This window comes from Crotalus tigris, unplaced genomic scaffold (genome assembly GCF_016545835.1).
Source record: "Crotalus tigris isolate CLP2741 ecotype Arizona unplaced genomic scaffold, ASM1654583v1 scf7180000019364.2947544272:3078424, whole genome shotgun sequence".
In the NCBI taxonomy this organism is placed as follows: domain Eukaryota; kingdom Metazoa; phylum Chordata; class Lepidosauria; order Squamata; family Viperidae; genus Crotalus; species Crotalus tigris.
In genome coordinates, this window is record NW_024097500.1 from 763,307 (window position 1) to 780,366 (window position 17,060).

The 17,060-nt window shown below is 55.6% G+C and overlaps 3 protein-coding genes across 7 annotated transcripts in view; 1 reads left to right on the forward strand and 2 right to left on the reverse strand.

Annotated features, from left to right (window-relative positions):
• Nucleotides 1-1,756: 1,756 nt before the first annotated feature.
• SERTAD1 (SERTA domain containing 1) lies at nt 1,757-5,060 on the reverse strand. Of its 3 annotated transcripts, none has more exons than XM_039361919.1 (2): nt 4,647-5,060; nt 1,757-3,660 (listed from the first exon to the last, which is right to left on the reverse strand). In XM_039361919.1, exon 2 carries the CDS (start codon nt 3,648-3,650, stop codon nt 2,976-2,978), a length of 675 nt encoding a protein of 224 aa, XP_039217853.1. In that variant the 5' UTR covers nt 3,651-3,660; nt 4,647-5,060; the 3' UTR covers nt 1,757-2,975. The 3 variants fall into 3 exon arrangements, with proteins under 3 accessions (XP_039217853.1, XP_039217854.1, XP_039217855.1); XM_039361920.1 differs by having other exon boundaries at nt 4,643-5,060; XM_039361921.1 differs by lacking the exon at nt 4,647-5,060 and adding an exon at nt 4,249-4,508.
• Nucleotides 5,061-6,723: 1,663 nt separating this feature from the next.
• Nucleotides 6,724-10,339, reverse strand: BLVRB (biliverdin reductase B). The gene is made up of 5 exons (XM_039361882.1): nt 10,030-10,339; nt 8,342-8,503; nt 8,170-8,259; nt 7,551-7,682; nt 6,724-7,122 (listed from the first exon to the last, which is right to left on the reverse strand). Exons 1-5 carry the CDS (start codon nt 10,142-10,144, stop codon nt 6,959-6,961), a joined length of 663 nt encoding a protein of 220 aa, XP_039217816.1. The 5' UTR covers nt 10,145-10,339; the 3' UTR covers nt 6,724-6,958.
• Nucleotides 10,340-10,510: 171 nt separating this feature from the next.
• Nucleotides 10,511-17,060, forward strand: part of SPTBN4 (spectrin beta, non-erythrocytic 4) — a 33,870-nt gene continuing 27,320 nt past the window's right edge. For 2 of the 3 annotated variants that reach the window (XR_005558942.1, XM_039361826.1), the window contains exons 1-7: nt 10,511-11,053; nt 13,343-13,572; nt 14,198-14,349; nt 14,936-15,109; nt 15,461-15,552; nt 15,782-15,862; nt 16,118-16,233. Coding sequence is in view for 2 of the 3 variants with exons in the window: in XM_039361826.1 (XP_039217760.1) it covers nt 13,413-13,572; nt 14,198-14,349; nt 14,936-15,109; nt 15,461-15,552; nt 15,782-15,862; nt 16,118-16,233 (775 nt within the window). In the remaining variant the exon portion in view is untranslated. Of the gene's footprint in view, nt 11,054-11,237; nt 11,417-13,342; nt 13,573-14,197; nt 14,350-14,935; nt 15,110-15,460; nt 15,553-15,781; nt 15,863-16,117; nt 16,234-17,060 lie in introns of those variants that run through there. The other variant, XM_039361827.1, reaches the window with a different exon arrangement.

The window sequence follows — 17,060 nt, forward strand, 5'->3', positions numbered from 1 at the left end:
GGCGGCGCGAGTCACCCCCGGCAAGGGAAGGGAGCGAGGAAATGTACCTGGGGAGGGGGGGGGGCTGGGCATCCCTCGCTCTCTGGAAAGGATCCTGCCGGAGCTGCCGACTTGCATCTTTGCGGCCAGAAACGCCGCGTTGTTTCTGCTAAGGCAACTCTCGGATAAGCAAGTTGTGTCTCATCTCCTGTGCCAAAACCGGCCAAGATTACCGGGAGAAGCTGCTGGGAAAGGCCAGTCATTTCATCTTGCCTTTCCGCCCCCCCCCCCCGCAGACTCTCGGTATTCAAGGAATCGGAATACACCTCTTTACCCAGGCAGAACTTTTGTACTTATTGCATTTTTTATCTGTATTTTAATTGTTTTTGCTTTTAAATGTTGTTTGTCCTTGTCTGTGCAAACAGATAAGCAGATACTATATGTCAAATAATGGCAACAGTGATGTTAGAATTACTTAGAAGAATTTAGTTTCCTTTGGCAGTAACAAAAACATGCAAAACTCAACTAACTCCTTCAGCACCACAGAGGAGACTGGAATCGAAATGCTAAGCCAGATCCAGACGTGCTGTAAGACAAGTGGTGGGCCAGCCAGCCAGCCAGCCAGCAGGGCCTGTGAACCAAACTGCCACCCACTGAAGAATTACTTGTGCCACCCAGGACTTCAGGGAAAGAGTCTCCAGCTTTGCAGTGGATGAACCTGGACCTGGAATCAGGAGTGAGGCATTCAAGTGAGGCACCAACTTTACCTCAACCACCTGGCCACGGTGAGAAGCCATCGCCAGAGGCCACGGGTGGCTGCTAGGAAGAATTTCTGGGCTCCGTTTGACTCTCCACAAGTTTCCACCCCATCTCAGCCACAAGGCTGGGGAAGACGACAGGAGCTCTTGCGGCACCCTCCTCCAGTGGGGAGCTGAGCTTTTTCGGAGGGGCTGGACAAATGTGCCCCTCCTGCTCTCTGCTGGATTGGCGCTCCAGCTAAGTCATCCAGGAGCCTGCCTGTCGGAAAAGCATCATGGAGGATGTCAAGAGCTGCCAGCTGGGCTGGCATTTTGTGGGGCAGTGGGCCACACAACTTTAGAGAGCAAGATGTGTTTGTGGTTGAGGTTATGGCAGTTGGGTGAGACTGGAAAATGTTCCCTTGCAGGCACACACACAGACCCATATGGTGCCATTTTCGGTCCTACCCACTTGTCCCAAAGGTGCCTTTTGGGTTTTTTTTTTTTCTTTGAAAATTTGTCACTTCTCTTCCAAGACGTTGAACTGAAGAAGCTTCCTAGAAGAGAAGTGAAACTTTTTCAAAGAAAAAAATAAACAAGAAACTCCAGTTGCCATTTGGAAAAAGCACCTTTGGGACGACCCTGACCTGGATGATGGAGAATCTCTCTAGACGTCCCATCCTCTTCCTCTGCAGGTTTTCATTCTTTCTTTTCCTTATTATCTATTTGCTGATCAAATCTCTGCCACAGCCAAATGAGTTCTGGTAACCAACATAGAAGTTTTTTAGGCAAAAGAAAAATGTTTAAAAAGCAGATTGGTTCAGTCTTAGAGTACATTTAGATGTAAACACAGAAATCTGTAACTTACAAAAAAGGGGCCAAGGAATGGTGATAGTCCAGAGATTAAGAGCCTCTGGGGAAAGCTTCAGGAGGGGATTTCTTTGCTCCATGTTTTAATATCAGTCTGATTCACAGAGCAAGATAAAGTGAGATAGGCTGTCCTTGTGTGAATTTCTGTAGTTGTGTCAATAAACAGTAACTAGTCAAAACACACTTTAATGTATTGTTCAGCTCCAACCACCATTCCACTGCAAGGTTGAGAACAGCCACTTGCTTAGACAATCTAAAGATGGATTTATAACACCAATTATTGAAAGACAAGCAACCTGGAATCTCCCTGAGCAGCAGGAGGCAATCGGGCAGGGCAGAGCAAAACCCAGAGCCCACTTTCCTTGTTTTCATTCATAGCTGGGTTGTCACTGTGGAAGAAAAGCTGTTGGATTAGATGCGCCCCCCGTCCTTGATCCAACCCCAAATAGTTCTACATTCTTCACCTTAAATTGATGCCAAATCAGTTCAGAATTTGCCCTCTGCATGAACTCCCTATCCTGGAGTTTCTTTCCACTCCAGCAACCACTTTGGGCACCCCTTCCAAGGCCAGCAACGTCCCATCCCTCACAGAAGCCCCTGCCTTATGCCACAAACTCTCCCTCACTGCTCTGCCTCCCCAGGACATCCATCAAGGGATTTGTCTTTCTCTTCCAGCGCCAAATGAGGAGTGGCCAGGTGCAGGTTGGGATTCTAACCTGCTCCCTGAAAAGGCCCCGGGCACTTGCTGTGGCTGTTCCAAAACAAGAAGGGAAAGCCACAGTCGGGCGCGCTTGGTCAGGAGGCTCTGGGAGCTCTGGCGGCAGGAAAGAAGACCCTGTACCAGCAAAGATTCTCTTCCTGTCCCTCCTCAAATACACAGAATACATGTCATTCCAATAGGAAAGTGTTGAATTCTTTAAAGCACTTTAACAGGATGCAGCTTTTTCACTTTTTTCAATACTTGATGCTCATATAATAAATTACCTTCAATCTTACCACACCTGACTGCCCAACCTGTGGGAGCCGCTCTATCTACTTACATAAAGAGACCAGCCCGTTGAAGCTCCCCGAGACAGATCAAGCCCTTTGTGCAAGAAAAAGATTCTGGCTGAATCAGAGCCTCTTTAAGCCACTGCAGAATTTTGCTGTAGCAGATGACCGTTAGCCTGAAATTGGAGACAGCAAGTAGAGTACCCAACTTATTTAAAGTTGGTCACTTTTCTTTTGAGAAAGCTTCCAAAGAGGTAGCTGTGTGAGGAGCTAGAAACAGTTTTACAGAAGATGCAATGAAGACTTTGTTCTCTGTGGCAGCGGCTCTTTCCCTGTCTACACCCATTTTCAGCAGGCAACCAGGGATCACAATTTTCTTTGACGGTGCCCTCATAGTTCCTATACCCCCACAAGCACATCCATGAGACAGTCAAGGTCTGCCAGATCTGGCCTCTGCTCTCCTGGTGAGCAGAAGGCCTCCTTGAAGTTGGGGAGGCTGGTGGGCAGCCACAGATCGCAGTCATACATGGAGGTGTCTATATCCTCAAAGACCCCCTCCAGGCTATCTTCCAGGAGGTAGCCACCAGGGCTTAGAAGGTCCAGGGTGCTAGAAGGGCAGGCAGGGGGCGTCCATTCAGCCTCAGGGCTGAGCAAACACAGCTGGCGCTCTTCAGGCTGACCAATATCACTCAAGTCCTCCGAAAAGGCCTGTAAGGCAGATGAGTCCCCATTGGAAAGGAGGAGGTCGCCCACGTAGGGGGACAGAGAAGGGGGTGACATCAGCCTCCAGCTGGGCTCTGACAGGTTGCAGGCCAGGGCACTGGGCATCGGGCTGCCCTCAGAAAGGTCTTCCTGGCCTAAGGTGGCCTGGAGAATAGGGGCAGGCCCTGGTTGCATCTCCCCCTGGAAGCGACGGAGCGTGTTGGCCACCAGCACCAGGTGCCTGAGGTTGGGCTCAACATGTTGCAGGCTTTGGTGGAGCTTGGAGACAGACAAGCTGAAGAGAGAGCTGCACGGTGTGGCTGAAGCAGGCTCAGCCTCCTCTTCGGTCCACTTTCGCTTCATGGCTTTCATCAGCCGATTTCTGGAAAGGAACAGAAGGGAAACCATCAGTGATACCAACCCCAGCCAGGCCCATGGGTCAGCCCTGCGAAGCAGGCCAGAGTGCAGACAGAGCAAGGATTTCAGGGATGCTACTTCAGTGTTATAGAACTGAAAGCCTACTGGGTATCCCTCTGCCCCACTCCTACCCAAAGACCCAAGCAAGGTTACTTCCGGTTTTTTTCTCACCCCTTTACTCAACTGTTCTTGCTTTCCTTTTCAATATCACCTCCCTACCTCTTGCCAAGGTTCCCCTCTGATCTCCAGGCACCTCCTGATCCAGTTTCAGGCCTCCCATCCCACCCTGGCTGCCATCTGGAGCGGGAAATGTGTATCTGGAAGGTTGCGATCAATTCCGGGGGGGGGGGCAACGAAGACATCTTTTGCCTCGGAGCAGCTCCTTGGCGGGTCCCGTGACGGTCTTTACCCGGCAGGTTTCCCAGCGGTTCATGTTTCGGGAACCAAATCGCTTCTAAAAGTTGCCGGTGGGGAGCTTGGCGACACCAGGGAGGACGGACGAAGTAAGGGGATGGCGGCCCGCAAGACTACCGGAAGCTGGGAGTCACCTCACCTGGCCTGCTCATCTCATACCCGCGACGACGGAGCGCCTCCGGGGGAGGGGGAGGAAGCAAAGCCACCTCGAGCGCGCCCGGACCGCCCGTTTCCCCGGCACGGCGGGCAAGCGCTTCCCTTCCGCGCCGCTGGCCGGAAAGGGTTGGGCGCTCGGGACTCCGGCAGAAGCGCGCAGGGAGGGAAGGGCGCGCGGCGATCCCCGGCCCGGCTGCGCGCGGCCAGCGACGGAGGCGCCTGCCCTGCCCGTCCCCTCCTGGGCGGGCGGGCGGGCGAGCGAGCGAGAGGCGCGGAAGCGGAGGGTGACTCACGCCAACGGCAGCCGACGCCTCCCTGCCCGCCTCTCGCGCCGGCTGACCCTCCGGCCGGCGGGTTTCCGCGGGCCCCGGACTCACCTACCCGGCTGCTCAGAGGCCACTCAGCGGGATCTGGAAGCCGGCGCGTAACGAATCGCCGGCCAGCATGCCTCCCCCGGCGATCCAGGCGAATCTATCGGGTTCGACGAGTGGAGGATCGCTCCGGGCGCCCTGCGTGGGCGGAGGAAGCCTTCGCGACCAATAGGAGCGCTCTCACGAACACCTCATCTCCATAGAGTGGGCGGACGCAACGAAAGGAAGGGCGGCCGACCGAACCAACCCACGAGGCCACGCTGATTGGCTGGGCAGGGGAGTAGCTTTCAAATCTGTCCGGCAGGGGGCGCTGCTGCGGAGTCCGCGCCTCGACTGCGGGTTGGGGAAAGGGCGACCCCTAGAGGCGGTGCTCGGAGACGCCTTTCCCTGAGGCCGTAGGCGGGCGGCGTTCGCAGCAGCCTCTCGCCCGCCGCGCCTCTTCCGAGTCTAGGGGCACCAGGGTGAGGCCGTGCGATTGCCCGGAGGGAGGCCAGTGGTCTCCCGACGCAGGACGGTTCCGCTGCGCTGTGGCTGATGGAGAACTGAAACGCCCAACCCGCAGACGCCTCGTCCGCCTCCTCGGAGAAAGGTGTGAGGTCTGAAGAAGCCTCAGGGCCGGGTTTCAAAAACACTCCCGCTTTTTAAAATATTTGGTCAACTGGAGGCAGCGAAGACACCTAACGCTCAGGCGTATTTCCTCATCACAACAACCCTGTGAGGTGGGCTGGCCGAGAGAGAGAGTGGCCCAATCACCCAGTTGGCCAAAAGGGAGGATTAGAACTCACATCTCCCGGTTTCTAGTGCAGCCTGTTAACTGCTGCACTACACTGATTTGTGTTATATGAATCCATCTAATCATGGCTTATGCAATAAATCATAGTCATGACCATTTTTAATTGAATTGTTGTGACTATTAGCTCAATCTTTTATTTTACTATTCATGAAATCCTGTTTTTTCATGTTTCCCTGCATGAAAAGCAGCTGAGTTATTGCCCCAGACCTCCAGTTGGCCACTAAATGCCCATCCGTGTTTATTCCCTTGACATTTGTGTGTCCCAGTGCAAGTGCGACAATGGCCAGGCAAGATGCAGCCCCCCCAAAAGCATACCCAATCTGTCCTCCCTCTTTGGGGCCACTAGCAGGGAGCAAGAATCTCCCTGTCCGCTCCACTCTTCTCCCTTTTAACCAAAACACGAAGAATTAATGGTTCAGCGCAAAATATTATTGAAAACTCCTTCAAAGACAGTTCTTAATTAGATCCAAGTGATCACATTACCATCCAAATAGTTTGGTATTTATTTGATTAGCTGCTTATACTTTGTATGCTTTCAAGTTGCACAGAACTTTGCAAGCATCAACATGAATTAAGGTTTCTTAGCAACACAGGAGGAAGATTAACATTAACGTGGGGATGTTGTTACTTGCCATCCAGACTTTTACTAATTCTGATGGGTTTGTTTATAGCTGGATACCTAATTTTCAAGGTGGCCTCTGCATCCAACCTGCTCTCTGCTGATGAAAGGGGCTTGGCTACTGCCTTCCACTTAGAACATAGAATCATAGGGTTGGAAGGGACCTCGGTGGTCTTCTAGTCCAACCCTCTGCTCGAGCAGGAGAGTGGTTCTCAACCTTTTTAATGCCGCGAGCCCCAACCGGTTGTAAGTCGAGGACTACTCAACCGGTCGTAAGTCGAGGACTAATCAACTGGTGCAGCACCGTTTGCAGAATGGGACTTTTGGCGGGCTCAGCAGGGCAGAGACAGCCTGGACAATTCCTCTTGGCTTTTGAAAGCCAATAGAATTAAACTCTATTCAAGAGAGTCTATTCTATTGGCTTTCAAAAGCCAATAGAATAAAAGGGAGTAGCACAGCTAAGGAAAAGGGGGAAAAAATGGCGGACTGCGTTGTTTGGCGACCCCCGTGAAATGGTCGTTCGACCCCAAATGGGGTCCCGACCCACAGGTTGAGAACCACTGCCCTAGACCATTTGTTCTATGGTTCTACCATTTGTGCTGTGCAAAGGCTTTCCTCGGTACAGCAAAAATCCTTGCTACCCAAAGAGTAGCAAGCATTCTGCCATGGGGAGGAAGTTGCAGACCACCGGTCCACACAGGAGCCAGAGCCTGCCCAGCTGCATTTGGAGTCAGGGGAGCTTCAACACACAGGGACTGCGGGCAGCTGGTCTGCCTGCTGCAGGGCGCTGGGGTGGGCATCTGCTGCCCTCCTGGGCTTCCTATGAGAGGCGGGGAGGCACTCAGTAGCACAAGGGACGGAGGGGGGCAAATGCATCCAAGGCAGTGATTTCCGGCCTTCTGAGGAGGGGTCATGGCTTGGGATAATGCCTGGAGAGGTAGACATTTTTCCCATCATACTCAGACGTGGTCAGACACTTGAGAAAGAAGTGCCCCAGGTCATGCTTGGAGATGACTCGGGCACTACTCGAGCTGTTCACGGTTACAGTGTAGTCACCGGTGAGGGGCTGGTCACCTGCAGGAGGAAAAACACCCATTGCCAGAAGCCGCATCCAAAACCCAACTGGGCCAGCCATTCAGGGAGCAGCCCTGGCTCAGCCACAGTTGGCTTCTTCCCGATTTCTGGAATAAACCATAATGGCAGTTCTATCACACACTCAATAGAAGCCAATCTGGCCACTGGGCGTTATTTACCTTGGGATAACCAGATCGAGCCCGCTGCATTTAAAAGAAGCATTTTGACCAAGCTTCGTTTAGCACTGAAAATGGGGCGCATTTCTATATTAGGGGGTTCTGGGTTACCCCACTGGTGGAAAATGTTTTTTTGTGCATGGATGATTTTGCTGACTACCTCCAGAGTCACAAACCCTTCCTGTGCCCAGATTGACCTGGCGGTTGCCGGCCACTGTGCTCCCACCACCCAGCTCTCTCCCCAGGGCACACCTGCAATGTGAGGCGGCATGACATAGACGCAGTCCAGGCCTGACTCTTTCAGGATCTGCTGCATCCGGATGTGGTCTTCGGTCACTGGCCGCAGCTTGGTGGGAACTTTTTCCAGGTCCCACATCAGGAAAGCTACAAGCAAAAACCCCAAGAGAAACCCCTCATTGCAGTGCCTGGGTCTCCCTTGCAAGGGCAGCCCAAGGCCGACTCAACTCGGCCCACCTCTTTGCGGGAGAGGGCGAGAGCGTCCAAGGGCCTTGGGAGCCTAAGCTTAACAGCCCAAGATGAACAGCAACAAAGAAAGGACTCTGGAGACTAAGGAAGGCAAAAACCTCCTTGCAGGAATCCCAGGCAGCTCAGCACACTCTGTGGGGCCCATCCCGTTTGGTCTGGAGAAGAGCAGAGGTGAGGCCATCATCCCCCTTCCAGCCTCCAAGATCTCCAGCTGCCTGGAACCATCTCTCCATTCTCTTAACTCCCTGAGACCCAATGCAGTTCTTTTCCCCAAGGAAACCCGGGGCCATCAGACAGGCAGCAAGGGGGTGCTTTCTCACCCATCACTCAACAGGAAGTCCTGTCCAGGAGGCAGGAGAACATGACCTTTGCGCGGGATGCCTACCTGAGAGACAGACCACCACTTTGCGGATGCCGCAGGACTTCATGGATGCCACGATGTTCCGGGTGCCTTCGGACATCATTGTGGTGGGGCCTGAGAGGCAGAGAAGAAAACTCGTGTGAGCCAAAAGCCTCGGAACAGGGAGAGGCGGGGGAGGAAGTGCCACCGCTCCTACTGAGGTCATTGCGGGTGCCCAAGATGATGATCACAGCGTCCTGCCCACTCATGGCTCCATCGACGTCTGCCCGGTTCAACACGTCTCCGACCACCACTTGCGCTGGCTGTAACTCAGGGGGCAGCCGGACAGGATCCCGTACCAGCACCGTCACGTGGTAGCCTGGCAAGGGGGAAGAGAAAGCAGCTGGTCAAGGCATCTTCCCACAAAGCTCTTGGAGGGAGCAGCAAAGGAAGCCTCAGAGCAGGCGGGTGAAGAAGGCTTCAGTCCTTTGCCCTGATTGGGTTAGCAAGGTGGGGACAGTTCAGAGGAGGAATTTCTGCCCCCCCCCCGCCCTCCTGGCCAGCATTCTGCTCCTCCCACTTAGGCCACAAGATTTTCTTTTCCCTTGAACGTTTAATTGTCTCCTCCGGTTGTTCAGCATTACATGCTTTGTCTTTTTAAAATAACTTCAGGTAAATTTCTTCTTGGCTTGTTCACATGTTTCAGAAATAAATTACAGAGGAAATGCTAAACCTGTTTGGCCTGGCAGCATTTTTTGTATTGCAATTTCTTATGTGGTAAAACGTTCTTTTTTGGAACATTCTCCAGGACATTTTACGCCGCTTGCTATCCTTAAATGGGCCCTTCTAACTAATTCTCTTGTGGAGACATTTTTCCTTTGAAAATTAACCAGAGCTGTGTTGGGCAATTCTGGCATTTCTCCCTGCCTCTGTGCCAAGTTTGAGAGCACAGGACCAACCCCCTCTAAGCAGCTCAGCCCCACTTAAATGAACTCCAAGCCCTCCCCCTCTCCCCCCTATGCTATTCAAGTTACCTTGACTTCCCCCTTCCATCCATGGCTTCATAAATGGCTGGCCTAGAGGACCATTGTACCTTGAAACTCAGAAGAAGCACAAGGGTCAGGCCTAATCTACAATCCACCACCTAGGTTGACCGGCCCAAAGGCCCTCAGCCCCTCCACAGTTATGGCTGCAATGCCCATCCAGAGGATCACTGGGGACCCCTTTTCTCAGGGGGCTTCCACAACCAAAACAATTGCAGCAAGCTTTCCCCGGCCCCTCTCCCCTCACCAATTAGTTCAACTCCCAAAGAAGCTGCAAGATCCCTGCAGGGCTGGCCCCATAGTCTCCTCCTTATCACTGCACAGCACAGGGCAAGCAGGGGAGGGGAGGATGCCAGGCGACTTGTGATAGCCAAGGCCTTGCATTCCAAGCGCCTAGCCAGCCCTGGCCACTTCAGCCTGCCAAGCACATTGGAACAGGAACAGGGCTGCTTTGGGGGTCAGGTCTGCTGGCATCACCTGCTAAACCAGCCCTGAGGGGTCTGGGGAAGCTCCCACACCTGGGCCATTTCCTGAAACCAAACTATGGATTATGGCCTCACTGGTAGCACCATACCATGGAATAACTTGCAGGTGCAATGCCAACTGAGGAAATGCACCCTTGATCAGAAGCCTTTTACCAACCCCACTTCGCAAACAAATAAACGGTACATATTAGCCGCCCGCTGCTCCTTCGGTATTCGCCTCCCCCCCCCCGCCCCCAGTTGTCAGCCGCTGGGGCGCTTCTCCGGGGAAGCAGCCGCTTCCCGTGCGTGTCCTTTCGCAGACGGGGGACGATGCGCCCCTTCTCGGGTACCCCGCTTGTTCTGTCCCCCCGCAGGCTGACGCCCCTGCCCTGCCTCACCCGCTTCCAGGGCTTGAGCCAGGGTGGCCAGGCCCGTCATGCCGGTGGCGCCGAAGATGGCGATTTTCTTGCAGGCTGTGGCAACCGGGCCTCCAGGCGCGCGGCTTTTCTCCATGCCGTCGTCGTTGCCTCCTCGCCGCTCCAGCCCAGGGCCAAAGCAAGCCCTTCCGCTTGGAGCTCCGCCCGGGGAGGTAGGGCCAGCGGAAGGCGGCGCCTCGCCGCTTCGGTTCCCGCGGCGAGCAGAGCGCCCGCGAGCCGCAGCGGAGGCCAGAGGCTCGAGCCCCCGCGGGCTCACTCGGGGTCGCAGCGGAACAAGCAACCGTCTCCTCCGCCGGCACGCTTGCCTCCCCTCCCCCGGTGCTCGGAAGAGCCGCTGGCTGGCCCTGGGCGCCCGAGGAAAGCGCCCCCGTGGGCCGTCTCGAAAGGGGCGGGAGCAGTTTAGACGGTGGACAAGCCGCGGGCTACAGTCTGAGCCCCCTCGGTCGGGGCGCCTCCCTGGGAATTCCCGCCCGGCCCGGCTTAGCTTTAGGCTTGTCTGTTTGGGGAAAACAGGACAGCGCGGCACAGCATGTGAATCAAAGAGAGGCCGAGGGAACGGGAGGGGAAGGAGGAGGGGCCTTACCCGCAGCACCGGGAAGGTGAGCCCAGCCGGCAGGCAGAAGCTGCAAGGCTGCGCTGTAGTTCTTTCGGGCAAGGCGTCCCCGCGCAGCTCTCCGGTCCCCGGGCGGCACTGGTCAGCCATGCGGGTCCCTCCATCGCGGCTTACTCCGATTTGGCGTGATCGGCGCAGTTACCGGCGAGAGGAGCCGCCGCCTCGCTCGCGCCTTCTTATCCAAACTGCCGGGCGTTGCTCCGGTTCTTTCCGCCACAGTCGCGCAGCCCTTTTTTCCAATTCAAGCTACGCCTCCTCGGCACTCGCAGCCGCGGGAGCCCAGCACTGCGGCGCCCCTCGCTCCAACCAGCAGCCGCTGCTCGCGTCCAGAAGCCGGCGGCCGGACGGGAGGAAGTCAAGGACTGGCGCAAGGTGAGCCGCTTCGCCCCCGCCTGCTGCCGCAGACCCGTCCGGGCATCTCTCCTGGCCGGCGCGGCTGCCGGACCGCGTGCTCCGGGGCTGCTGAGCGGCGGGAGAAAGGAGCGCCGCCGCAGCTCCTGGAAAGCAGCCCTTGCAGCGGGCGCGGCGGTTGCGGGAGGGAGGGGGGCTCTCCGGCCTTCGTGGAGGGGCGGAGCGGCGCTCCTGGATTGGCTGCTGGACCAGGACGGCGATAGCGAGACAGGCATAGCGAGGCCGCGGCCGGTACCGCCGGACGGCTCTGCTCTGCTCCTGCGACCACTGTCGAGAGCCCGGCCGCTGGGGAGGGATGAGGCCCGGCAAGTCGCCGGTGCTCAGGTGAGGTTGGCCAGGCCGCGGCTGCGCTCGGGGGAGGAGGCCCGAGGGACCCCGTCGGGCTCTAATGACAGGGCCAGGAACGGGAGCGAAGCGGGGAAGAGCCGGAGCCGGTTCTCCGGAAGCCTCTCAGGAGGGGCGGGAGCAGGCCGAGAGTCTGGGCGCACAACAGATGGTCAGCACTTCCGGACCCAGCCGCCCTTCGAGGGTCACCCGTCCCCGCAACAGAGCCATTCCCCAGGGCGGGGTAGGAGCAGAAAGGTCCTCTTGCCTCCGTGGGGCAGAACCCCCTGCAGGCCTATGGAGGCTGCTGACGGGGTGAGGAGGTTGCTTCTGAACCCTGGGCTGTGTCTGCCCCATCAGGATAGAAGGAAGGAGGCCTTAAATGGTGGTGGGGTGAGGGGGATCATCCAGGCTCTTCATTCCTCCCTTGCTGAGCCCTTTTTTGCAAAACAAGGCCAGGGATCTGGTTCCTTCTCTGTCCAGGATGGGATGAAACAGCACCTCTCCTTCTGCCTTGCAGTGATGAGCTCCAGATTCCCAAACCTGACAAAATTTGGGCTGCTTATTTGGGGTGTCCAAATGGGGTGCAAATGAGGGGCATCAACAATGTGATGAGAGGACCTCTTGCTCCCCTGCAGGGGATCAGGTGGTTTGCTGAATTGGGGGGGGGGGTGTTTCCCGAGCCCTCCCTGCACCCTGCCTGGGGCCTTGGAGCAAGGGAGCAGGTGCCAGGCTCACGTTCATACCTTGCACTCAGCCCAATGTGCTGAGCTCTATCATAGAAGCTTCACTCACAATGCCCGGCCATCGTCCGGCCCCTGGCTTCCTTGATGGGTGACTCTCATTGGGCCAAGAACCCCCTTCTCTGAGCGGCTCCTTAAGATGGCCAGGCACCCCAGGGCTCCTGAAATCACCTGTCAAAACCCACTGAACGTGGACAGCCACCTTGCCTTAAATATAGGGAGGGAGGAATGATTCTGTCACACCTTGTGGCCATTACCTGATGCTGTGAATGCCCCCAAGGGCTTTCCCTTGATAACTCACCCCTTCTAGGGGCCAAAGGGGCTTTGGAAAGACATCTGGGCTTAGCGGGGCGCCAGGGGCATGGCTGCCCGCCCACCCTGGGCCGGTCTTCTTTCCAACTTTTATGACGTGGCTTAAAATGAGCTGCAGACAGATCCTCTAAGGCTGCTTAAATTAATCTCTCTAGAGATTCCCTCAGCATTCAAAATGACTTCAAGTGATTTGCCTTTTAGCCTGTCTTCCCTAGCAATAAATATCGATTCCAAGCCTTCTGCTCCATAGAGGGTGGCTTTTGTTGGAGTCAGACTGTGTCCTTCCGGCCCCCATCTTCCTACACTGATTCAGGAGCCAGCCCCCCTCCATAATCTAAGCTGCAGCTGCTGCTGCCACAGAATTCCCACCTGGGGGGGGGCACTTCTGACTCCCAATCATGTTCCGAATGGGCCAGATAAGTTCCTAGGGAAGGAGAGGGAAGTCGTGGCTTCTGTGGGGCTTCCGTATGCGGAAGGGTTTGGACCCCCCCACCTCCAATTAAGGCAGTCCAGCTGCCTTGAGGGTATCCAAGTTGCACCCTGAGGGAAAGAGGGGGCTGGTTCAAACAAATGAGTTCTGCTCCCCTCTCATCTGCTTCAGGGGACAGCAAAGGCCAGATTGGCCAACATGCACCAATTTGCATGTTCTTGTATTATGTCTTTTCTCAGCCTTGCCTGGCTGGCTACACTGGGGACTGGTTGAAAAGGGGGTGTCTGCCAGCCCCCCTACATCCACACCAGAGAATCAGCCAGTTGGTGGCCTCTCGCACAGTCTTTGGTGCCAGGTGTAGGCATGGCAAAGCAGATGTGCCCTACAGGCGCTCCCTTTAACAGCTGCCGTTTTCTTTTTCATTCTTTCTTTGGAACTCAGCATGTAAGTGGCGGGTGCAGCTTCACGGGTTCATGTCACCCCTTTATGGGGCTCCCAGGAAAGCAGCAACATGGCAAATGTTACACCGGTTCAGCTGGATAATCAGGAGGCCCAGCAGCAACTCAGCAATACCCGATGGGAGGGCACCGACTCTCCCCACCCCCGGCCTTGGGAGGAGGCTACGGCCACTGTCAAGCTCTTCGAATGCTCACGGATCAAGGCCCTCGCAGGTAGGGCTGCCTTCCACCTGGGCTCCTCTTGTTGGGCAGGAAAGTATACCTTAGCAATGGGGAGGGGCACCGAAATGGGGCTGAGTGAGGGTGCTTCCCCTCTAAAATGGTGCAGCCAATGGATTTTTAAATAAAGAGGAGGGGTTTTATTTCAGAGGGATCTTCCTTAAGTGCGGAGTGTGGGGAGGGGCAGAGCCAAGCCTGGTCGGCAGGTGTGCCTACCAGAAGCTGAGCCCTGAAACTCACGGGGGGGGGGTGGAATGGGATTGCTGGACCAACTCCCAGGAATCTCCATGGGGCAAGACTCTGGGAATAAAAGTTTAATATCAGGAAGAGTGAGAAGGTAATGCTGGGCAGTCTGGGATTGGGCCCCACTGTGGCCGTCACCTCTCTGTGTTTAAGCAGCAGCACGAGAAGGGCCCCCGTGGCTGCAGCTGTGGTCCCTTCCCCAGAAGCCCCGTGGGCCAATGAAAATGAAAGGCTCACTGGGGTGGGATGGCCCTCAAGCCAAGCCCTCTTGAGGATGGCCCTTGTGCTTCCAGTCCTTCCAGAGGAGCTGGTGGGCTCTCTGCGGGGTGAGAGATTGGCCTAATGCCCCTCCCTCCCTCCCCGTGAATTTTGTCAGATGAGCGAGATGCAGTGCAGAAGAAGACTTTCACCAAGTGGATCAACTCCCACCTGGGCCAGGTCTCCTGCCGAATCAGCGACCTCTACACAGACCTGAGGGATGGATACCTACTGACCAAGCTGCTGGAAGTTCTGTCTGGGGAGCAGCTGGTATGGGGGTCTCTCAGCTTTTTCAGGGATGATTGCCCCGCAGGATGGAGGGAGGTGTGCCTCTTAGGGCCAGAGAGGCTGGTCGCTCTTGTAAAGGGGGGGTGAGCTTTTCAGACAGTTGGAGCCCCCTTGATTTTTGCTGGGTAACTTCAGGCCCCAGGGCAAAAGGGAAGGCAGTGAAGGGAGGGAAGGGAAAAGATATGCTTTTTGAGGGGCTGGTAGAAGAGTGGTTGGTAAAGGCAGAAGACAAGGCTGTTTTGTTGTAAATCTCTTAACCAAATTCTGGAATTCTGCAACCGATTGTAAATGCAAGTCAATTGCCAGAAATATGATGCTATGATTGTGCCTTTGAAGATGGGTTGTGAGTAACTTTTTTCAAGTCTGATGTAACTTTGAATGGGCATTATACTATTGGTTGTAAGTCAAGAACTATCAGTGTTACTTATGCTGTGACAGAAACATACCACAGTATTTTTATTTTATTGCAATTGTGCAGTTTTAAAGGTTATTTGTACATGTCAATTCTGAATGTGCTTAGACTGTGTCTTGATGGGAGCAGTAATATTTTGATTGGCTTCTGTGGCAGCCCAAACCCACCCGGGGGAGGATGCGGATCCACTCCCTGGAAAATGTGGACAAAGCCCTGCAATTCCTGAAGGAGCAGAGAGTCCACCTGGAGAACGTGGGTTCTCATGACATTGTGGATGGCAACCACCGCCTGACCCTGGGTCTCATCTGGACCATCATCCTGAGATTCCAGGTAGGGTAAGAGGGCAGCTCTTCCAGAGGGGCTGACAAATGGGGCCATGCCTGGGCAGCTGGGCCAGCTAGGGAGGTCATCTGCTGCTGGAGGCTTCCAAGTGAGACCTGGAGCAACCTGGAGATTTTCTTGTCTCCCAAAGCTCTCCGTAACAACATTCTGTGCAGGTCGCAGAGAGTTTGGGGAAGGGTGGACGGCCTGGGCAAAAGAGGGAGGGAGCTGGCTGGTTTCTAGGGCATGTCAGGGAAGACACCTATAGAAATGAAAACTTGGGGGGAGGGAGCTGGACACAGGTGAGCTTTGGAGAGAGGAGGGCCAAATGACCCCCCCTCTTCTGCTTCCCCCTCCCAGATCCAGGTGATTAAAATTGAAACAGAAGATAGCCGAGAAACCCGCTCGGCCAAGGATGCCCTATTGCTCTGGTGCCAAATGAAGACAGCAGGGTGAGTCCTGAACAAGGTCCAGGTGTCTCTGAGGCGGCCGAGTCCTGGCAGCCAAGAGGTGACGATGCTGTGAGCCAATGTTTGCACATGTCATGGAATCGTGGAATCGCCTGACCTGGGCAGGTGATCTCTTGGGTCCTGCAGCTGCCTGCTGGCGTGGAGGGGGCAGCAAGGTCCCCTCCCCATCCTAAACCACCCTGGTTCAGAAGAGGCTCCTCCTCCTTTTCAGTTACCCTGAGGTTAACATTCAGAACTTCACCACCAGCTGGCGGGACGGGCTGGCCTTCAGCGCTCTCATCCACAGGCACAGGTGAGGCTCTGAGGGGGCTCTGGAGAAAGCATGGCTGGAGGGCTGCTGTCCGGGAGCTGCTCTCTCCAGCCAGGGCCTGGGGCGGTCAGGCGGCCTCCTGCAGGAGCTGGCAATTGGCCAGCTGCAAAATGAAGGGGGCTTCTCGTGGACTTTGGCCCAGGATAAGGGTAGGTCCGATGTCATGAGGAGAAATGCTCTCTCGGTCCCACCCTGGATAGATCCAGCCCCTCAGGAGGCCTTCTGTTTCCTCCCCAGGCCGGACATCATTGACTTCAAGAAGTTGACCAAATCCAATGCAGTCTATAATCTCCAGCAGGCCTTCAACACTGCCGAACAGCAGCTGGGCCTGGCTAAACTGCTGGACCCTGAGGGTAAGGCCCTGAATTGGCCCTGAAGGGCACACCCTGGCTTTCCCTGCCCAAGACTCCTGGAGAAAGGACAACCCTTCCTGGCCTTGGGAGGTGGAGGCAGCTCTGAGCCGGGAAAGATTCTTGGCAATTGCGGTTGGGGGGTTCTGTGTGGATGGAGGTTGGAGATCCAGAGCTCTGCCAGGCCCAGCTTTCCGTGACAGATGCAGACCCCTTTCCCTGGACGCTTCCCAGAAGGCAGGAGCTCAGGCACCAAGTTAGTCTGCCCGGTCGCTGCCCTCATCCACAGGGCTTGAAATGGGCTGGGAAAGAGCTCCTCAGTCAGTGTCCAGCAGAGAAACTGGTTTCTCGCCTGTCTGCTGCCAGTCTCCATGTTGTGGCTCCTGTCCCCTTGGATCTGGGCTTCTTAAGCAATGTTTCCTGGTTTGCCAGGATTTGACTTCCGTTATGGCCTTTTAATCTGAAGTGGAGTGGCCCCACCTGCTGCTCCTCTCTGTCTATCAGACGAGAGTTTTTCTCCCCAAGAGAGCGCTCTGCCCAGTGGACTCCGTGGCCTTTGATGCTCCAGCTCAAAGGCAGCAGCTGAAGAGGCTCCTCTCCAGGGGGGTGGCCCTTTTTGGGGGAGTCTGGCAGTTGCCCCTTGGGGGTTGCTGAAAGAGAGGCGTAGCCCATCTCTTGGGCTAAGAGAGGCCAGGAGATGGGTGCAGCGGCCCGCTTCTTTTGGTTCGATGGGGGTAGAGGTGCTGACCCCAGCCCCCCAGTGGCAGGGCCTCAAAGGGCCAAAGGGCCATTGCTTTGAGTGCAAAAAGCACCCGGACAAAGCCGGGGGA

Coding starts and splice junctions, on each gene's coding strand:
- SERTAD1 (XM_039361919.1), bottom strand. CDS start 3,650: ATGAAAGCCATGAAGCGAAAGTGGACCGAAGAGGAGGCTGAGCCTGCT.
- BLVRB (XM_039361882.1), bottom strand. CDS start 10,144: ATGGAGAAAAGCCGCGCGCCTGGAGGCCCGGTTGCCACAGCCTGCAAG. Junction 8,260..8,341: donor GGGCACCCGCAATGACCTCA/GTAGGAGCGGTG, acceptor TCTGCCTCTCAG/GCCCCACCACAATGATGTCC. Junction 7,123..7,550: donor CATGCCGCCTCACATTGCAG/GTGTGCCCTGGG, acceptor TTCCTCCTGCAG/GTGACCAGCCCCTCACCGGT.